We start from the raw sequence: 23619 nt of genomic DNA, 5'->3' as shown, positions 1-23619 counted from the left end.
CTGCTCTATCTTCTGGGGCTCATAACTGTGGTCTTTATTTCCCTCCTGACACCTCTGCTGAGCAGTGTGGTCCAGCATGGGCGGCAGCTGCTGGCATCTGCCTAATTTTCTAATTCTTTCTTCCTTTTTTTTTTGAGACAGAGTCTCACTTTGTAGTTCAGGCTGGGCGTGGGCTCACTATGTAGTTCAGGCTGGCCTTGAACTCATGGTGACCCTTCTGCCTCAGACTCCCAAGTGCTGGATCCCATGCCTAGCTCTAATTTCTTTATATATTCTAAATGTTAGTCCTCTGTCTGAAGAATAGCTGAAAAAATTTTTTTTCATTCTGTAGGTTGTCCCTTTACTAGGCTGTTTGCTTTGCTGTGCCAAAGCTTTTCAATTTGCTCTATTTCCTTTTGTTAATTATGTTATTTCTTGTGCAATTGGGGTCCTGTTCAGAAAGTCCTTGCCTATGTCTTCAAGAGTTTTACCACCTAAAGCTTTAATTAATTCTTATTCTCCTTTTCATATATACAAATACCTTCTATCTACCAGATGAAATAAGAAAAAAGAGAGATAGAAAAACAACCACACACACACAAACACAAAACGAGAGCCCTCTCAAATTTATCTTTCTTTATGGCTGAGCAGGTCCTAGTTGCACCACATTCATGATTTGATGAGTGTGCCTTCCCCCCTATATTCACAAATGGAAAACTTTGACTTGGAGCAGCTGGGGGCTGAGTTTCAGTCCTCTGCGGGTGAGTCCAGGAGGTTGGCTGTGTCCACTAGCGCTGGAGCTGGTCCCTCTGTTGTAGCTTGCTCTTTTGTCTGCCATGGAGTGAATGAGCTTGATGGGCACCAAGCCTGTTCTACTTCCTTCTGCAGGTGGCCTCTGCTTGCGGTCCATCCTGCTCCTGTAGGTGTGGCTAGCTGAGGATTTCCCTCTGTCCTAGGATTCCATACCTTCAATTGTGTCAGAGGCGGGTGGGTGCAGTGTGGCTGCTCAAGTTCCCAGCCTTCCTCTGATTTCCAAAGGGCCTTCTTGATCTCAGCCCTTGTGCTTCCACCATAAACCCTGAAGCTGCATTTGTCTGTTCTTTCTGTGTCACTCTGGGTGAGCGCAAAGCACTCTAGCTAGCTATGTTGCTCCTCCCCAGCCCTCCATCTGCCCCAAATTCCTTGCACCTCCCAGATTCACTATCTAGCTTGTGAGCTTGGGCAGTGGGACAGTTCCCATGTACTGCATCTGAGTGGCAGGAGATGGGCAGGATATCCTGCAGGCACAGACCTGTGGGTGTTTGGGGAGAGATGAGATGGACCACCTTGACACCACTAGTGTGCTTTCTCCTCCCCTGAATCACAGTGGCAGCAATGCAGTGGTTGCTACTTTGTTTTATTGCATCTCTGCCTCCACAGTGCCCTTTGTGACCACTAAATCTCAAGTGGCTTCTTGCTGCCACTCCTCCTTCATCTCTGTTGCCCTTATTGTCTTTACCTTTGTGTTACATGTCTGTCTGCTCCACTGTGTGTATGAGAACATATGTCCTCAAAGTACTTATCTCACCATTGCTTCTCCAGTACCTGAGATAGTGCCTCACATTGCAAGAGCCCAATAATTACTTGTGGCATGAATGAATGAATGAATGTGTTGGTCTAAGATGGGCTGCTGAATAAGCAGTGAGAAAACAAGATAAGTAAAAGTGTCTAATACTTTGAAGGCTTACACAAATATTTTATATGTTAGTGTTTTTTCATGATCCTAATTATGTCTCCCATCTTTACCAACATAAACATTCCTCACTGAAAACTATTCTCAACTCTCCCCATCTTTGCTTATTATATCTCAGCATCTTTGCTAATGAGCTAGGGCATACTATGTAGCTGGATATTCTAGTTGTGAAATCTTGGTGATTGCCTTTTTGGTCTCTAAAATAATTAAGATGGATTGAATTATGGTTTTTCCTTTCTTTTCTTTTTGACTGCAGCCTCACCAGATAGCCCCAAACTCAGATCCCTGGAGCTGACCATTGTCATCACTGTGCCTGTCTGCCTCCTGTCCATAGTTGCCATGCTGACAGTGTGGACATGCCAAAGCCGACAGTGCACCTACCGAAGGCCAAAGAGGCACAACATTGAGGAACCACTCTCTGAATGCAACCTGGTAAATGCTGGAAAAACCCTTAAAGATCTGATTTATGATGTAACCGCCTCTGGCTCTGGCTCTGGTATGTGTTCATTGTCCAAATGAGAAAACTCATTTAAAAATAAACAAAAATGTTTGTTAACAAAACGGTGCCTATATATTATGAATTTCATCATTTAAAATGCTTGGTAAGGTACATAGTAAGCTCTGGTATAGAAATTTCATTTAGGATTACATGGAGAGAAAAAAAACTATTATGATCTACAAGTCTTCTCATTTGGCTTTTATAGCTTTTGTGTTCAGGTTCTCAGTTTTATATTCCCACAAAATTTATTTTTATTTTTGAAGCAAGAAATCAGCCCTGCCCCCCCATATAGTTAGTAATGATCACAGGTTTTTTTTGTTATTATTTTATGGGCACAAAAGAGAGTTAATGTATTGAAGACAGTGAGTTCTGGGGGAAAGACATTAAATGTGCAGAGTAGTGCTTGGGAGTGCTCTCATTTATGGTTACAAAGGTCATCAGGATCTATAGGTACCCTTGGGCATGTTTGTGGTTATAACAGGGAGCTGACCTGGAATTGACAGCAAGGCCTGAAAGCACAGTAAGAAGATTTGAGAAAGCAGCTTAGCACTCCTGCACTGGCTTTTGCTGCTTAAGATTATATGATAACTCCCTTCTTCTTTGGTGGATGGTAGAACCCCTGGTAAAGCAATTCAGAAGGCCAGGCTGTATTTTGGCCTAAATGAGCCTCTCTTGCAGTACTAAAAATTTGACAGTGACAGAAATAACAAACTCTCTAAAATGGTAAGCCATTCCCTTCTCTCTTTATATCCAGAAATCCTGCCAACCCTTGGCTTTGCAGAAATATGCTCAAGGGTAAAAGTCCAGAAGAGCCAGTACAGCAGCACCCTGCATACTTTCTTGCTTTGGAAAGATCATTAATATTATTAACCAAACAAATTTTGAGGAACTCTCCTGCCAATGCCTTTAGGAGCTTCCAGCCAGGCAGAGAACAGAAAGAGGCAGGTGACAGAGTGGTGATCACATTACTATGAACATCTGCATTTAAGACAAAGCAGTTTGGATTCATCAAAAGAAAGGATGATGATCATGGAGGCCAGAGAGTCAGGATATTGGACTGCTCATGGGGGCTAGATTACCTTCCTTTGCCTAGCTAACATCTAATACCTAATTAGGTAGTCTGTTTTCAAAAGCGGAAATCTAGAAAGAAAATCTTGAAATTGCAAAGTTTATAAAACTGGAATCCCAATTAAACTATTGGATAGAAGGCTAGCAATCTTTCTTTAAAAGTAATACTTGTTAGGATTCAATACTCTTTCATTCTTTCATTATTATATTTTGCAGTTCACTGTGCCCTAATTTTCTGAGCACTGACAACATTCTAGTGACAGAGAAAACTCTGATTTGTATTTAATTTCCTGAAAACTTTTATACTTAGTTTATAAAGGTCAATAACCATTGATTTAATCCCCACTAAAACATTCTAGTTTATCTGAAGAAGTTAGATAGGAATGTGCATTTTGGAGCTACTCTTTAAACATATTCAGGAAATTGTTTCCCTTTCAAATAAAAATAATACAGATTTAAAAACTAAATATTGCATATGTACTTAGTAAGAAGGTAGTCATGAGGTAGGGTATAAAATTTAAAAATTCACGTTAAAGTTTTTTTAATATTTTGTGTATCTTTAAACCTGAATTTGAATTTATTAATGTCTAGATTCTATAGATTATCCTAAAGATCTTATATAGGAATAAATAAACATGTACAAGTATAAATTATTTCTTTAAAGAGTGATTTAAATATATTTTAGGTATTCTCATGTAGGAGAAACCATGCAATATTTAAGCCTGTGTGTTTGACTTAAACATAGCAAAATAATTTCAAATGGAATGGGGAACAAGAGACAGAGCAGGGAAGGGAGGGAAAGAAAAGAATTGAAGGGGAAAAAACAGAAACCAAGCTTTTGCAAATGCAAAGGGGACAGAGAGTTGGAGGGAGAGGGGAGCTAAGAGAGGGACAGGGGACGAAAAAATTGAAATGTGTTATGTACATGTACCAACTCCCCAAGATAAATGTGCTGCAAACATGTGCTAATAAAAAATGAAAAATAAAATAAATGTGTTTTAGACATTTTTTTTCTTTTTTGCAAAAGCTGATGGCATATGCCTGACAGTGACCACTGGCTAAAATGTAGCTTAAGGTGTCTCTGCCTTTGATACTGAGAGAATGGGTTTATCTCAGTGAAAAGCTCACAGGAGGGGAGGAACCTGGATGCTTCTGCTTCCATACTGCTCTTCATAATTGGTTAGTGACCTTAGATGTGAGGCTGCCTTGTGAGATGTTGAGAAACAAAAATTTTGAAGCTTATCCCTGACCTGGTCAGGGACATGTTTCAAAGAGATATAGTGCCCGTTGAGAGAAAAAACATGTTTTATTCATGTGTCTTTGGGTGTAGATTGTGCCTCAGGGTACATCTATGAGACTTGGTAGCTTGGTTCTTTCTCTCCTGGTAAACAATTCTGATGGATGGTAACAAGAGACAGGCATTGGCTTCTGTGATGCCTTGGTGAAAAGATTAAAATGAAGTCTGTGTATCTTCAATTGAAGTGTCTAGATTTATAACACAAGAACTACTCAGATTCATTTTTGGTGGTTTTGTTGAAAGATACTAAAGCAACGTTTTTTTTTTTTACCATCTGAACTTAAATGCTTTTCTGAGTTTCTTAGCTTTATTGTCTCTCAGTGTCTCTCATCTATACCATTGACCATTTGTTTGAGCAATTGCAATTTGAGAACACTAATTTATCCATTTTCTATCCATTTGTCATTGTGTTGTTGGTAGTGATGTATATTTCAGTGTCTGTGAGTGGATATAGGGGAAGGAGAGTCTGTCATTGAAATTTGGCCTAATAATTGTTATTTTCACTCTTAATAGGTGGTCAAATAGGAAAATTGACCATATCCTACAAAAATAGTCCTTAGTATTTGATGGGAGGTCTTTCTAAAGGGGAGGGTTATAGTCACATCCACTGAAGGGTGAGAGAGCAGAGTTTGAGCAAGAGTGTTTTGGTTCTGGGCTGGTCTCCTGGCAGCACCATAGTCCTGGACAAGGCTTTGATAGCTGTTGGGCCCCAGTTTTCTCATCTTTAAATGATAAGTCTGAACCAGATGATTACTTATTTTTTCTATCTTACATAAATTTTATTTTTCTTTAGAAATGAACTACCTATAGTAATTAAAAAGTTTAAAGAAGTATATACAAGGATAGATGTCAAACATTCCAAATTCAACTAATTTCCTCTCATTGGCTGGAGAAAGGACTCTTAGTCCTTTCAAAAATGGAGAAAGAGTCTTATTATTCACATTGGTAACACTTGAGATTTTGGCTAAGTAAGGAGCTCCGAGAGTCCATGATGTGGTAACATGGTTTTCCAGGGAGTCAGTTTGAACAACACATACTCAGGTGAACCAGATGATTTCAAAAGAACCTCTGATTTAGGGCTTTGTGACTAATCATTGAGACCCCACACGTCGAATTTCTAATCTGTGCCTATTTAGTGACAGTGGGTGGCTCTCATGAAAGGTGAAAACATCTAAATAAAGTGGCTCATATTTGGAGCAGGGGCCAAGGCCCCCAGGAGATGCAGAGCTGTCGCTATTCATGTAAGTACAGTGACAATAACTACACTGACTTTCTAGAATGATTTATCTCAGAGCCTCTTTATTTATAAGACTAATAATACACATTGTGGAGATTATGAAAATATAGAATATTATAAAGAAGAATATCACAATTCACTAGGATTCCACCAAATAGAAATAACTGCCATAGTATTTAGGATATTTCCTCTTCAGTCTCTCTCTGTGCATTTTGAGAAGCTAGATACACTTATTTGTACTTATTTGTATGGATACAATTTTTATGAGGTTTTTTTCATTTAATACTATAGCAAAACTAACTTCCCATATCATTAAGAATACCTCTTTATAAGCAGAATAATTATTATTAGCTCTAAGTAATCCACGGTAAGGTTAATATAATATTAGAGGGCTAACCAATATTAAACATATAATGTCAGAGGATATGCTATGTGCTTAACATGCTTATTAATTCTTATGTTATCCTCACGAGATAGGAAATTTCAATATCCTCTCCTTTTCAGAGAAGGAATTTAAAGTTCAGAGAGGTGAAATAATTTGCTTATGGTTATCAGATGACATAGCTAAAATATACACCTAGGACTTTTTAATTTGTGTTTGTAAGATTCCACAGTTTTTCATCACTTGACACTTTTACTTATTGTTTCTTATAAATAATAAAATATATTCAGTATTTTGACATCTTTTCTACATTTTGAATTAAATCTTTAGCATAGACTCCTAGAGGTAGACTTATTGACTCAAAGACTATAATTGTTATACATAAACTTGGAATATGTTTTATTGATTTTTTTATTCCATAGAAAATATGTTTTTAGGGTAACATCATTACCTGACTCCATCATTTTTGATTTTTTACTTTTAAATTTTAATTTGGTTTGAAAAAACTCAGAAAGAATTCTTTTGCCTTCCCAGTTGTATCAGGAACCATACATTTTATTTTAGATGTTGACAAGATATTTTTTTCCTTTGTATATTTATTAATATGTCTACCAATGATGAAAAATTCAGGGAAATTTACAATTCTTTGAAATCTGATAAATACAGCAGCAGAGTATCTTCAGAAAATTTTCGTAAATAGAATGGAAATTCATGTTCATAACTTAGAATATTTTTCCTTGGCCTGATTTGACAGTGAATTTTGCTATAATGGTGCTTATTTCTTCAAAATTGATAAAATTGTTAAAATGTTTAATTTTTTTTTTTTTTATGTGTGAGGAATGGTCATCATGACAGTTCTTTTCTGACATTTACTTTTAATTCCACCTTTTCTCTGGTTAGGTCTGCCTCTGCTGGTTCAGAGAACAATTGCAAGGACAATTGTACTTCAAGAAATAGTAGGAAAAGGTAGATTTGGTGAGGTGTGGCATGGAAGATGGTGTGGGGAAGACGTGGCTGTAAAAATATTCTCCTCCAGAGATGAAAGATCTTGGTTTCGTGAAGCAGAAATTTATCAGACGGTTATGCTTCGACATGAAAATATCCTTGGTTTCATTGCTGCTGACAACAAAGGTATTTACATCAAATTGGGCTTAATAAGCAAAGCATTGCATCTCTTACCGATGAGAATAAATAATCTCTTTGTTTTAACAAAAACTACATAAAATAATTTCTTTATTGAGGACAGAAAATCCTTATTTTCCACAAATAAATATACATAATCATACAATAAAGCAGGACACATGAATGACATGATGATACAATAGCCAGCCTGATGTTTAAAATGTTTGATAGCTGCTGTGGGTAGGACACAACCAACTAATGCAGAAGCCCCAACTGGAGCCCAGTGCTAGAAATCCCTGCCTTGCTAAATTCATTTACTTAGTTGCTGCTGGGTTGTGGGATGATCTAGAGACATACTAGAAGGCAGGAGCACTCTGTTGTCCCAGGACAAGGGAATGTGATTATGAGTTTTGAGTAGCAGCTACACAACAACTGGGATGCAAATATTTCAGTATTTTAATAGCATGTATAGACATATTAATGAATGCTAGCTGAATAGTCACTTTTGCTAGGACTGGATTTTTTTATCTATGTAACAGGCTTTGTCCTCCAGACTCAAGTTTTCAATGCATGTTATCTGTAGATTACAGTAGAATTATAGTAAGCAAAACAATTTCAGTAACGTTTTCTACCAGTGTTACTTTGAACGTGATTTACATTGTGAAGTTTAACATTAATAAGTGAAAAACCAGTGTTTTTTTTTTTTAGTTCACTTTAACAAAACAAAGCATCAGATTTCTAGTGCTTAAAAATTAGTACTCCTAGAATATTGTATATATGTTTGAGTAATCAAGGACTGGATATAAAGTCTATGGATTTACTATGAGCTCTCTCATTTCCTTTCAAAGCTTTTATTCATTTAAGTGAATGCAAATGAGGAACAAGAGTGAACAAAACTTGATCCCATCATTTTTAAAATTATAACTCTATTCAGTAGTACCCATGAAAAACTTTGCACAGCTATAACCTCATCCAAAATAAGGGATAAAACAAATTATTTGTGGATGTCAGATATCTACCTTTGCCTGTGAAAATTAAAAAACTATGGTTATTTAGATCCATATTAATATGAAAGTATTCATTACTGACTATTCAGCTAAAGAGAGAGGTTCAGTATTGTAAATTTTGGCCATAATTATGCTTGCTGATGATTTGTCATTTCTGATTTGCTAGGGTAAAATAGATTAAAGCCCACATGAGATAAAAAATATAATTTCCAAATTAAAAATTATTCTCAAGCTTCTGAAAAATGAGACATTTTCATTCAGCTATGAAGAACTTTATTTCCCCCCTCCTAATCTTGAGCCAAGCTACATACTGGTTAGATTAATTAGCAATACAGCCAATTTGGTGAATGTAGCTATATGATTCATGTTTCTGGGATAATTCAAAATGATGTTTATTGCATTATAGAATAATATGCAAAAAAGAGATCATCCTTGGTTTTCTCTTCTACCTCTGTCATATTATTTCTTGTCATCACTCTGTGCATAATACCAAATGGCCTCTAATCTCACTTGCATCTCCATGAATTCCTATACTTTTGCAACATTTACAGCTTTACATTTTAGTCAGTTGTCTGACAAAGGCATTAGTGGTAGAGGGCAAAGATACCCACTGATGTGAACAGGAAGAGAGTGTGAGTGAGGGTAGTTGTGTATAGGACCAATTAAAAAAGTGAATTTTATCATGTAGTACCAACCTGTATTCCTAGGAAATTTTATCACTACCTAGGTTTGGAAATTAAATATTTGGACAACAAGCAGCTTCTGTACATAAAGCATCTGGCAGCAGAGTCTGTCAAGTGTTCATTATAGATTTCTTTCTTGGAATATCAAAACTAGTCAGGATTCTCCAGGTTATTGTAGGCAACTTTTTTAGATTAATACCTAACAAAACATTATGCAACATTCTATTCTGCTAATTTTAAAAAAATGTTCTGGATTCACTTTTGGATAAATGAAGTAAATTATTCAAAAATACCTACCAATTGTATTTAGCTTTTTATATAAGCCTCTGAGGAAATCATTAACTTCATATTTTGAAAGATAAATAATATTCTTAGAGTGTTAGGACCTTTATGATAACAATAATACTTTGTCTAAATTTGTTGTATTTCTGGTAGTTGTATGTATGATCTTTCTTAAAAGCTTAGAGTAATTTATAATACAACATGCAGCCTGAACGTGTTTCTCAGTAGTGTCTCATATAATGTGTTCATTGCCAGCAGGCATTGATTAGAGGGAATAAGAAAGAAGTTTTCTAGTTGTTAGAATCACAGCCTCACAACTTCTTATTTCTACAGTGCGGTCTAAAATATCAACTTCTTCTGTAATTTTCTGAAAATTTTTTTACTTTACTAAGTCTGTAAGTGCCCCTACTGAAGGAAATAACTTTGCTTTGTTAACAACACAGATTAAATATTGACATTATTAAAAGCTTTTGGCTTCTTTTTCAATATATATTTTCAGTAATAAGGTATGTTTTCCTGTTAGACAATGGAACTTGGACTCAGCTTTGGCTCGTATCTGAGTATCATGAACAAGGCTCCCTATATGACTATCTGAATAGAAACATAGTCACAGCAGCTGGAATGATCAAACTAGCACTTTCAATAGCTAGTGGTCTGGCACACCTGCATATGGAGATTGTTGGTACACAAGGTATGTACTTCAATTTGTTTTTCTTGATGAATGCAAAGATAGCAATTACTCATTTGCATTTCAGTTCTTTACAATGATCAAATATAAAGAAACAATAAAAGTACTTTATAAAGCTGAAGGTTTTATGATACAGCCAGCTTTCACATAGTACTTATCCTTTTGTATATTATTCGTAATATGTTTTTTCCTAGTTGTTCCATCTTTGACATTTAGCCTATATTCTTAGTTCTATAACTAAAAACTGTAACTAAATTCTGTAACTAAAAAATAATTGGGAAGGATAATGTGACCATAAAAAACATTTGCACATTATGTATCTGAAGCCCTATAATACTGTTTTTTAAATTTACTTATTTAATAGAGAATTGACTCTAGAAAATCATAAACAAGGTAGTGGGTCTCAAATTGTAACTCATGATCCATTTATATGTTCAAAAATTGAGAACCCTGAAAGTTTTTTTAAAAATATAGGTAATGTTAATATTTATATTAAAATTAAGAGATTAAAAATAGTTGCTTAAAGTATTAGAAGGTAAAAGTTAACATAGATAACAGCTTTTTAAAGTGTCATTGTTTTCTAATGCAAAAACCTATCTAGTGAAAATAACTTTTATTTTAGATATTTGCAAATCTCTAACTTTGGCTTAATGTCTCGATTTTCATATCTAGTCTTCATTCAATCTGTTCCAACATGTTTTAGTTGAACTGAAGAAAAGGGGCCATTAGATAGATAAATCATTAGAAAATAGTCTCTAGGTTCCCCCAATCTAGGATAGTAAAAATTTGAAACTTGTTTTGTAAGAAAATATTTTCCATGTTCTATGAGTACATAGTCATGGTGATTCATCCACAATTTGTTCAAAAAATATTTATTAGTGCCTATAAATGTCACTTAGTGTTCTAAACATTGGAGGCTGGTGATGAACAAGACAAAATCACTGCCCTCATTCAGCTAACAGTTTGGTTGAAACAGATGGTTAAGCATACACATGAATAAGCCAGATAATATAGATAGTAATATGAGCTCTGAAAACATCAAAATGGGATGCTTTATTGGAGAATGACTTGGAACGCAGAGTGGGTGGTCTAAGTAACATTTGAGTTAAATCTTCAGATTCAGTCTTTGGTAAAGAAAAAGATGAATATGCTTTTTTTAATGCTTCATAGGTAAACCTGCTATTGCTCATCGAGACATAAAATCAAAGAATATCTTAGTGAAAAAATGTGAAACTTGTGCCATAGCAGATTTAGGATTGGCTGTGAAACATGATTCCATTCTGAACACTATAGATATACCTCAGAATCCTAAAGTGGGAACCAAGAGGTAAGATGACTTACTTTGGTAGCGTATTAAGACCTATGATTGACTGAGAAAAACAAAAGTTCATGATATATGCATAGAAAGCTCTGGACCAAATGAAAAAATGCTGGCCCCAAGAAAAGAAGAAGTCTTTTCTGAGTCATTGAGAAATCAGTGGGCATGATGACTGTAAAATAGGAGAGTTGGTATTCTTGGCCAAATAGAAACCATTTGGCTGCAGAGTCCAGTGAAGAAGAATAGTGGAAGAGATAATGATGTATTATTTTTAATGGTCACCAGAGAATGCATTTTTGGATGGATAAAAAACTATTATTGATTTGTGTATCTTAAACCATCCTTGCATCACTGGGTTGAAGCATACTTGATCATGATGTTTGATCTTTTTAATGATTTTTGTTGGATTCTGATTGCTAGTATCTCATTGAGGATTTTTGCATCTGTATTCACTAAAAAGATTGGCCTGTATTTCTCTTTTGGATCTTCTCTGGTTTTGGAACCAAGATAATGCTAGCATCCAGTAATGATTTTGAGAGTACTCCTTCCCTTTTGATTTCATTAAATAGTTTGAGGAGTACTGACATTAGATCTTCTCTGAAGTTCTTGTAGAATTTGACAGTAAATCCATCAGGACCTGGGCTTTTCCTACTTGGTAGATTTTTAATACTGCTTTAATTTCATTTCCTGTTACTGTATTATTTAGGGTTTTTATATCTTCTTGGTTCAGTTTTGGTAATTCATATTTCTAGGAATCTATATATTTCTTCTGAATTTTCTGATTTATTGTCACCGTATCAAATTAAAAAGTGTTTGTGCAGCAAAGGCAATGATCAAAAGAGTGAAGAGACAGTCTACAGAATGGAAGAAAAAGTTACCAGCTATTCCTCAAACAGAGGACTAATATCTAGAATATAAAGAACTTAAAAAAATTAGACTCCTCAAAATAAAAGACCCAATCAAAAATGAGCAAGTGAAATAAATAGACACTTCTCAAAAGAAGTACAAATAGCCGATTAATACATGACAAAATGTTCAAGATCACTGACCATTAGAGAAATGCAAATTAAAACAACACTGGAACTCCACCTTAGTTCAAAAAGAATGGCTATCATAAAAAATTCAAAAAATAACAAATGCTAGTGAGGCTGTGGCAGAAAAAGAAGCACTCTGACATTGTGGGTGGGAGTATAAACTAGTACAACTACTATGGAAATCATTATGTAGATTTCTAAGAAACTAAAACTAGATATTCCATTTAACTTAGCTATTTCCAAAAGAGTTAAAGACATTATATTACAGTGATACATACATACTTATGTTTATAGTAGCACAAATCATGATAGCTAAATTTTGGAAGTGGCTTATATGTCCATCAGCAGATGAATGGGTAAAGAAAATGTGGTACTAACAAACCATTGAGTACTACTCTACATAAAAAAGGATAAGCTTGAGTCATTTGTAGGTAAATTGATACACCCTGAGACCATAATGTTAAGTGAAATAAGTCAAGCACCCAGACTTAAATATCACATGGTTAAATATCACCCAAAATAGAAATAAAGAACTAGTAAAGGATAATAGGAAATAGGGAGGTAGATTTTTTTGAGCTGGGAAGGGGATCAAGAGATGGTGCTAGGGAGGGAAAGGGGATGAAAAAAAAAATTAAGATGTATTATGTACTTGTACCAACTTCCCATGAAGAATGTAATCATTATGTAATGCAAAAATTTACAAACAAAAAATAAAAATTGAAAGAAAAGAAAAGAAAAAAGCACTCAGCAATGTATAGCTCTTCCAAAGCCTTTATACCTCATAAATGGTCTGAAACTCTGCTTGCTACTACATGTTCAGGTTCTAAACAGCAGACAGAGAATAAATATATTGGAATAAACAGGTGAGGAACTCTAACAAATATATTTATGTGCTACTATAGTCTTTCAATATTTAAAGACTAGGCTGAGCTGTCTCAGCCCCTGAGCTCCTGGAAGGCTGTCCGAGGATGTGCTTGCAGTTCCCTCTCAGTTCCTCTACATTGTCCTGCTTTTCCCAGTTCATTACAGAAATGCATACATGCAGAAGAGGAGGCTTCTGGGTCGACATGCCACCACTCTCAGTGCAGAGTAGGAGGCTTCCGGGCTAATGTATGACTGCTCCCAACACAGAGGAGGTGAGCTGCACAGGTACCAGCAGCAGGCCCCACAACCCCTGTTGAAAAGAGTAGACATGTAAACAAGCCTCAAAACCAGACTTCCAGATCAGCTATAACAACCCCAAAGGGAAATGAGATGGAACACTCTGATACTATAACACCTGGACTTGCTGAACTGGCAACAAAAGAGGATCTGGAAAAAATGAAATCAGAAATAATTTCTCAGATAACAGCAGAGATTGTGCCCATAGTGCAAGACAAGATTAATAAATCTAGAGAGGACACAGATAAAAAAAGAGAGGATCTGAGGAACATGATGGAATCCCAACATAGGAAACAAATGGAATCCATAAAACAGATGCAAACAGATTTCCAGGAGATTAAAAACTCCATTGAAAGTCTACACAGCAAAATGAGCCAATGTGAGGACAGAATTTCAGATATAGAAGATAAGATTGCAATTAGTGACCAGGAAAAGAAACATTTCTTTAAAATAGTAAGGGACCACAATAAATCAATCCAGCAGCTGCTAGATGATGTGAAAAAGAACAAAAGAATGATTGGAGACAATGAAGAAACAGGAGAGAGTGCAGATGACATAAAAAAAAAAAAACTGTTCACAGAAATGATGGCAGAAAACTTCCCAAGCAGAGGAAAAGAACTTGACTTACAGATAAGCGAGGCATATAGGACTCCAGTGAGCCTTGATCAAAAAAATCTACACATAGGGATATAATTGTTAAGATTCCAGAAACCTAACAGAAGAACAAAGTTCTACAAGCAGTTAGAGAAAAGAAACAAATTACATACAAAGGAAAGCCCATTAGAATCACAGCAGACTTCTTAACACAAACAATCAAGGCAAGAAGAGCTTGGAGTGACACTGCAAGCCCTAAAGAAAAACAGTCTCCAACCCAGACTGATGTACCCGGCAAAACTATCTTTCAAAATTGATGGTGAAATAAGATACTTTCATGACAAAGAGGATGGTAGGAACCAAAGAAGAATGCCAAAAGTTTTTAAACAGTATCCTAGGAAAAGACAATGAGGATCACAACCCCAGTAAGCCCAGAAGAATGAACAAATCAGGCACGACAAGAAATTAAACACAAAGGGGTAGAATCCAACAAAAAGAAAAAGTCATGACAATGATAAGTCAACATGTATCACTTATAACCATCAATGTTACTGGTCTCAACTCGTCAATCAAGAGAAATAGACTGGCAGAATGGGTCAAGAAGCAAGATCCAACAATATGCTGCATACAAGAAACACACTTAATTCAAAAGGAAACTCATAGACTGAAAGTTAAAGGGTGGAAAACAATACTCCATGTGATAGGAACCCCCCAAAAAGCAGGAGTAGCTATGCTCTTTGCAGATCAAGTAGATTTCAAACCAACACTGATTAAGAGAGACAAAGAAGGACACTACATCTTTGTAAAAGGAACAATCCAAGAGGAAGAGGTGACAATCATTAATATATATACACCAAACACTACTGCACCCAACTATATAAAACAAATACTAATGGACATGAAAAATCATATAAACACTAATACAATAGTAGTGGGGGGCCTCAATACCCCACTGTCACAAATAGATCAAATAGACAAAAAATAAGTAATGAACTACTAGAACTCAATCGATCTCATGAACAAATGAACTGAACTGATGTTTACAGAGTGTTCCACCCCACAAAACCAGAGTACACATTCTTCTCAGCTGCACCCAGGTCATTCTCCAAAATAGACCACATATTCGCTCATAGAACATGTTTAAGTGAGTGCAAAGGAATTGAAGTTATCCCCTGTATATTATCAGACCATGGTATGATGAAATTGGAGATCAATAGCAAAAGAAACTGCAAGAATTTCCTAAACACATGGAAATTGAACAACACACTTTGGAATAACCAATGGGTCACAGCAAAATTAAAGAAGAAATCAGACAGTTCCTTCAATTAAATGAAAATGACAATAAAACATATCGAAATCTATGGGCCACAATGAAAGCAGTCTTAGGAGGAAAATTCATAGCAGTGAATACTCATACTAGGAAAACAGAGGGAGCCCAATTAAACAAGCTGATGCTGAACCTCAAGCTCCTAGAAGAACAAGAGCAAGAGAAAGCCAAAGCTCATACAAGGGAGGAAATTGTAACTATCAGAGCAGAAATCAATTCAATGGAGACTAAGAGAACAATACAAAAAAATCAATGAAGCCAAGAGTTGGTTCTTTGAAAGAATAAACAAAATTGACAAGCCCTTAGCCAGTCTTATCAGAAAAGGCCCAAATCCATGCAATTAGGAATGAAAAGGATGAAATTACAATGAACCCAGCAGAAATCCAGAGGATCATCAATACCTACTTCCAGAATCTATATGTCAATAATATGGAAAACACAGAAGAAATGGACAGATACGTAGATATGTATGAATTACCAAAGTTGAATGTAGAAGACCTAAAACATTCTAAACAACCCAATATCAATCAATGAAATTGAAAACGTAATTAAAAATTTTTTTTTTTGTTTTTTTGGTACTGGAACCAATGAGCTAAATCCCCGGCCCAAAAACTTACCAACTAAGAAAAGCCCGGGTCCTGATGGTTTCACTGTCGAATTCTACAAGACTATTAGAGTGGAACTACTGCCACTACTGCTTACACTCTTCAGTGAAATTGAAAGAGAAGCAATATTCCCGAATTCATTCCTGGAAGCAAGCATAACCTTGATGCCCAAACCAGAGAAAGACCCAACTGAAAAAGAGAATTATAGGCCAAACTCACTAATGAACATAGATGCAAAAATCCTTAATAAGATACTGACAAATAGAATGCAGAAGATCATCAAGATCATCATACACCCTGACCAAATGAGATTCATCCCAGGGATGCAGGGATGGTTCAACATATGTAATTCAAGAAATGTAATACACTACATTATTAGAGCCAAGGACAAAACCAGATGATCATCACAATAGATGCAGAAAAAGCATTCAACAAAATCCAACACAAATCTATGATAAAAACCCTACATAAAATTGGAATAGACAGTCTCTACCTCAATTTGATAAAAGCCATCTATGAAAAACCAACAGCCAACGTCATACCAAATGGTCACAAACTGAAATCCTTCACACTAAAATCAGGAACAAGACAAGGCTGTCCACTATTACTACTCCTGTTCAATGTAGTTTTGGAAACATTAACCACGGCAATTAGACAAGAGAAAGAAATAAAAGGAATAAAGATAGGAAATGAAGAAGTCAAATTGTCATTATTTGCAGATGACATGATACTCTATATAGAAGACCCCTAGAACTCCACCAAAAGTCTTCTAGACTTAATAACCAAATTCAGTCAAGTAGCTGGTTACAAGGTCAACACACAAAAATCAATAGCTTTCCTGTACATGAACAACAGACTCACTGAGAGAGAAATAGGGCAAACAATTCCTTTCACAATGGCTTCCAAAAAACTGAAATACCTAGGAATCAACCTAATGAAAAAAATCAAAGACCTCTTCTCTGAAAACTATAGCAACCTGAAAAGAGAGATTGAAGATTATATAAGAAAATGGAAAGACATCCCTTGCTCCTGGGTAGGAATGATCAACATAGTGAAAATGGCCTTACTTCCAAAGCTGCTATATAGATTCAATGCAATCCCAATTGAAATTCCAGCAGCATACTGCATGGACCTTGAGAAAACAGTCCAAAAATTCATTTGGAACAAGAAGAGACCCAGAATAGCAAAAGCAATTCTAGGTAACAGTGACATGACAAGGTGTATTACAACCCCTAAATTGAAACTATACTACAAATCTACTGTGATAAAAACAGCATGGTACTGGCAAAGAAACAGTCCTGAGGATTAGTGCAACCAAATAGAAGATGCAGAAACAACTCCAGACATACTCAACCACCTCATCTTAGACAAAGGACCCAAATACCCTCACTGAAGGAAAGATAGCCTCTTTAATAAATGGTGCTGGAAAAATTGGGTTTCAACTTGCCAAAGACTAAAACTATACCTGTATCTCTCACCATGCACTAAACTAAAATCTAAATGGATTAAAGACCTAAATATTAAAACAGAAACACTAAACTGGCTGGAAGAGAGTTTAGGAAGAATTGTTGAAGACATTGGTGTAGGAAAAGATTTTATGAAAAAAACCTCAGTTGCGTGTGAACTAGCACAAACCATCAACAAGTGGGATCTCTTCTTACTAAAAATCATCTGCACAGCAAGAGAAACCACCAACAGTGTGAAGAGACAACCCACAATGTGGGTAAAAATTTTACCATTTGTCTCTTAGACAAAGGTCTACTATCTAGAATCTATAAAGAACTGAAAATATTAGACCTCCCAAATTTAAAGACCCAATCCAAAAACGGGCATCTGAAGTGAACAGACATTTCTCAGACAAAGAAGTAGAAATAGCACAGAAACTTATTAAAAAATATTCAACATCATTGGTCATTCAAGAGATGCAAATGCAAACAAAGCTGAGATTCCACCTTACCCCAGTAAGAATGGCTGCTATCATGAAATCAACCAATAACAAATGTTGGCGGGGCTGTGGGGAAAGAGGGATACTGCTCCACCATTGGTGGGAGTGTAGACTGGTGAAACCACTGTGGAAATCAGGATGGAAATACCTCAAAGAACTAGGACTGGAAGTCCCATTTGACCCAGCTATTCCCCTGCTGGGCATATTTCCCAAAGAATTAAAAGAATCATACCACAGTGATATACGTACACCCATGTTAATTGCAGCTCAGTTTGTAATAGCTAAAACTTGGAAACAGCCCAAATGCCCATCAACTGGAGACTGGATACAGAAAATGGTTTTTTAAAATAAAATGGAGTAATACTCAGCCATAAAAATCTGGAAATTAGAGACATTTATAGCTAAATGGATGCACATTGAGGCGATACTCTTAAGTGAAATAAATAGGACACACATGTGTAAACACCGAATAGTTTCTCTGGTGTGAGAAAATGAAAGTATAAATAAGGACTAATAGGTATAATAGATAATGTGAAGTAGGAAGAAAAGGGGCAAAGGGGAGGCGTAAATGGGAGGGGTAGGGGAAAAGAAAGAAGGGAATGGTTTCAATATGAGAAAATGAAAAAATGGATACAAAGGTTTTGTATATAGGAATGGAGTGGTTGAAGGGAGGGCAGGGGAATGGGGAAGAGATAAGAACCAAGAGAGATTATGTAAAGGTGAAAATTTCCAGTGATGAATGTCATTGTATTGTATAACTAAAATGTACCAATACAATTAATTTTAAAAATATTTAAAGACTATGTAAAATTTGTTGGATCTCCCATACTTGTACATATCCTTAAATATCTCAAAGTGATGGATATTAAGATAATAAGAGTTTGAATATAACTCCCACTTTCAAAGACAGAGTCTCTGAAAGTGAAGAATAAGCATGATAAAATGGAGAATCATGCACAGGTATTAGGACAGACTCCTTAATAATGTTACTTGTGGTGTTTTTCTTGTTACAGCCAGCAGGTGGCCACATGGTCAGACTGCTTCCATTTCTTTATTTGGAGTTGCAGGTTCTATAGGACTTTGGCATAATCCCAAGGTTTTCAACCTTGAGATCAACAACAACCAATAGCTTTTCCTGAAATTGTTAAAGGCCCTTCAGAGCAGAGGATTTCTAAACTGTTACAACTGGCCTGTAAACCAAATTTGAGACTTCAGGACTGTGCCTATATGTCCTTCACTTGGTTCCTTGGGACTTTAATGAGGTTACAGGAACATTTCAGGGCAGTTTATTCATCCTGGGCAGCCCTAAGGGACCTTTATTTTTGTCCCAGTAAAAACAAATCTTACCTTGTTCACCTTCCTCTTCCATCATGAACCTTAAGGGAAGGCTTGGATGCTGGATTTTTTCAGAGGAGTTACTGCTTTTCAAAGAGCTTGGAGGGTGTTGCATCCTCATTTCTGTATTCTGAGAAATCTCCCAAATCTTCCTAGGACATCCAGCCTCAGTCAGGTCTAGGGGATTATGGATCTCTTCCATTTAGTACTGTTCAAACAAGGCTATAATTTTCTTGGCACAATGTGTACTACAACAATTCTTTCTGGAGTGAGTTTCAATCTCAGCATTGTTTTAATTTATATCTCTTGAATGACAAGCGATGTTCAACATTTTTTCATATATTCATTTGCCATTTGTACTTTCTCATCTGAGAAGTATGTATTGATCTCAGATGCTCATTTTTAGATTGGGGGGTCCTGATTTTTAAAATGTTCTAGATATTATAGGTGGATATTAAAGATATATGTTATAGATATTAGTCCTTTGTCTGAGGACCAATTGGCTAAGAGATTTTCCTACTCTGGGTTGTCTTTTCACTCTGTTGGTGATTTCTTTTGCTGTGCAAAAGCTTTTTATGAAGATTATCCCAGTTGTTGATGCTTTGTAGTATTTCCCATGTGCAGGATTTTGCTCATGAAGTCTTTGTCTACACCTATGTCTTCAAGAGTTCTATTTCTGTTTTAATATTTAGATCTTCAATCCATTTTGATTTTAGTTTAGTGCATGGTGAGAGACATGGGTCTAGCTTTAGTCTTCCACATGTGGAAAGTCAGTTTTTCCAGCACCATTTATTAAAGAGGCTATCTTTCTTCCAGTGAAGGTATTTCGCCTCTTTGTCAAACATAAGGTGTCTGATAAGGTGTTTGGAGTTGTATCTGTATCTTTTAATCTGTTCCATCTCACTCCACAAACAATGGCTATGATGAAGAAATCAACCAATAACAAATGCTGGTGAGACTGTGGGGGAAAAGGAATCCTTCTCCACTGTTGGTGGAAATGCAGACTGGTGCAACCACTGTAGAAATCAGTATGGAGATTCTTCAAAAAACTAGGACTAGAGGTTCCATTTGACCCAGCTCTCCCCCTTCTTAGTATCTTCCTGAAAGAATTAAAAGCATAATATCATAGTGATATATGCACAACCATGTTCATAGCAGCACAGTTTGTAATAGCTAAATCTTGGAAACAATCCAAATGTGCATCAACCGATGAATGGATAAAAAGATGTGGGTTTTTTTTATACAGTGGAGAACTACTCAGACATAAAGAAGGATAAACTTGAGACATTTATAGCTAAATGGAAGCACCATACTCATAGTGAAACAAATTAAACACACGTGTTCTCTCATGTGAGAAACTGAAAGGATAAAAAAGGACCAAGATGTATGATAGATATTGTGAAATAGGAAGAAAGAGTTCAAATGGCAAGGGCCACTAGGGAGGGGGGAGGGAGAAAGGAAGGAAGGGAAAAGGGAAAAAAATGAGAAAAGAAAAATAAAATACAAACAAAGCTTTTGTAAATAAGTAGGGGACAGAGGGTTGAAGGGAGGGTAGGGGAATGAGGAAAAAAAAAAGAATTAAGGTATATCATGTACAGGTATAAGTTCCATATGATGAATGTGATCATTACATATATCTAAATAGTACCAATAAACTTATTACAATTAAATTATTATGTATTATGATATATTTGCACAAAAAGATAGTAAAGTGCTATAAAATGTTAATATATTTACCTATAAAAATAAAATAAAATAGTTCCTTCACAGAAGGAATTCATGGAATGCTACCTACCACTGTGTTGGAAGGTTGACCTGATATGATGAGCAAAGCACAATCTGCCCTCAAGGAGCTTTCCACAGCAACACATTTTGCTGGAGATTGAATTTCATTTCTCTTGTTGAATGCTTCAATTTCCTTCCATCTTGTAGTTTCCAAGTATGGGGCTTGTCTTACACCTGCACTGAATGGAATGACCTCTAGTTACATTTAAAATATTTTTAAAATTGGTGGGTGAGTCAATAACTACTGTATATTATTTGTATATTATTTAATTTTATTCTACTATTGTGTCCTAGGTCTACCTTTAAAATTGATGAAAACTATCTTAATTTATATTTTATATATTTAAATATTTTTATATTTATTTATTAATATTGTGTTTTATTGGACTGGTATAAAGTTACATAGAGAATCTGAGGTGTGCATGCTTTTGAAGGTACATGGCTCCTGAAATGCTTGATGATTCAATGAATGTGAATATCTTTGAATCCTTCAAACGAGCTGACATCTATTCTGTTGGTCTGGTTTACTGGGAAATAGCCCGAAGGTGTTCAATTGGAGGTAAGATTTTGGAATTACCATTTGTATATATCTTGGGTTGCTATTCTGAATACAAGATGTGATTTTCTTTTTTTTTCTGAGAACAATATTGAATCATTGAATTCAATATTGAATTCTAAATACCTAGGAAAATACCTTTTGATGGTATGTTTCTAGTGGCAAAAATGGAACATTCTAAATATAATGGAGTTTTTATAATGTCTTTTTTAGATGAGTGACAGCTCTGATAATTCTGATTTCAATACTGATGCTTTGGAAGGCACTTTTATTTGAGTTTTTGTGCAGTTAGTTTGTATCTTTATATCCTGAAGAAGTTAATCTGGGGATAGGGGGATATGGCAGAGAAGGGAGGGAAAGGGGAAGTAAAAAGGATCAAGATGTGATATGTATGTGTACCAATTCCCCAGAGGGAGTGTATTTGTTCTGTATCGCAAGAATATACTAGTAAAAAAAAGGGAAAAAGAAAAAAAAAGAGAGAAGTCAAAAGACTTACCAAAGCCACAGAACTTGAAATCTTCTGTTTCTTGGGCTGTTGCGTTCTTTTTTCCCCCTGATAAATGTAGAGGGATAAAGTAGAGAGAAGAGGGGAACAAAGACACTCTTTCTGTCTCCACTCCTCTCAGGAGTTTAGAAATTAGTAATGACACAAGAAATTGAGAGGACAAAGCTCTGCAAATACAATCTTATGAAAGTACTTCATCAGTGGAGAAAAAGTTAAAGACTGGTAGGAAATGGTTTAGAATTTCCACTTTCAAGTGAGACAGACTCAAGATGAAGCCTTCGATTAGCAATGCCTTGAATGAGATTGTTAGCAACTGAAATCTCAGTTCCTCACCTTTAAAATAAAGAAATTAAGATGTGTTAAATTCATGTACCAGGTCCACACAAGGAATGTAAACATTATGTTCTGTGTACAGGTACTAGAAAAGAAAGAGGATCAAGAACTGGATGGAGGGAGGAGGGAGGGAATGAAAAGCAAATGAAAAATGAAGTAATATGTGTTATGTATGTACTAGCAAAACATTTCAATAATAAAATAAAAATAATAATGAAACTGACCCTTTGGGCTTTGAATATTTGATTACCTAATTTATGTGAATTTTTCAGTACAGTGCCTGCTAATGGTGAACCTTCAATAAAAACTCATTACGCCATTTTTTCTTTTTGCATGTTGTATTACATCAATCTCATTCTTTAAAACCTTGCACATTTAAAAAAACTTATATGATTAAATGATACTTGAATTAGAAACCATGCTTTTGTTCTTTTATTCATTGGTGAGATAGTAAAGCATTCAGGAATGTGAAGTCCTAGTGCAAAACACAAACACTGCAGTCTCTGAACCTGGGTTTAAATTCAGACCTGCGGTGTGTTCTTCAGCACACTCATGACACTCCTTGTCACAGGTCCTCACCTGGAAACTGGAGATGATATGGTTCACATTTTAGTCAGTGGTTTTGAGGAATAAGTTAAAGTGCATAAAGGGCTTAAGGCAATGCTTGGGGCATACCAAGATTTCTTACACCTTTGTAAAACTTTCATATTGATACTCTCAGTCTAGATTTGCTTTGAGGTTTTCGTCCTTAGATATTTTAATTAAAAGGACTATAGTTAATTAAAAAAACTTAAAAGGAAGTCCTTGGAATTCAAGTAATATTGTGAAATTTAATCTTGCCTTTGTCTTTGGATTTGAGACTGAAAATTTTAACCAACATGTTGAATTGTCCATGTTCAATTGCCTCTTGGCTGATGCTCCTGGAAATTCTCAGATATAGCTTTAAAATCTAAATGTGAGAAATTCATGTTTTAAAAAACTGCTTTAAGTTTTGCTTTAAAAAATTATTTGTTGGAGAAACATATTTCATTCAAGAACAATGAGGTTGTGCTATAAATTTGATAATTAGAATTTAGCTATTATTATTATTTTTTCACATCTAACAACTAATTTTATTCAGTTGAATGTTAGGATATGAACAGTGA

At 35.6% G+C, this 23619-nt stretch overlaps 1 protein-coding gene across 1 annotated transcript in view; it reads left to right on the top strand.

Moving 5' to 3' along the window:
* The window catches only part of Acvr1c (activin A receptor type 1C), a 109905-nt gene that overhangs the window by 75033 nt on the left and 11253 nt on the right, over window positions 1–23619 (top strand). Inside the window, exons 3-7 of the mRNA XM_004835920.3 lie at window positions 1968–2207; window positions 7095–7325; window positions 9812–9979; window positions 11147–11303; window positions 21515–21639. Coding sequence (XP_004835977.2) covers window positions 1968–2207; window positions 7095–7325; window positions 9812–9979; window positions 11147–11303; window positions 21515–21639 — 921 coding nt within the window. The remainder of the gene's footprint in view (window positions 1–1967; window positions 2208–7094; window positions 7326–9811; window positions 9980–11146; window positions 11304–21514; window positions 21640–23619) is intronic.

Source organism: Heterocephalus glaber, unplaced genomic scaffold, assembly GCF_053883595.1.
Source record: "Heterocephalus glaber isolate CG9 unplaced genomic scaffold, H.glaber_assembly_v1.0 deba00000347, whole genome shotgun sequence".
Lineage (NCBI taxonomy): Eukaryota > Metazoa > Chordata > Mammalia > Rodentia > Bathyergidae > Heterocephalus > Heterocephalus glaber.
Note: the sequence above shows the minus strand (reverse complement) of the source record. Positions and strands in the feature narration are given on the sequence as shown.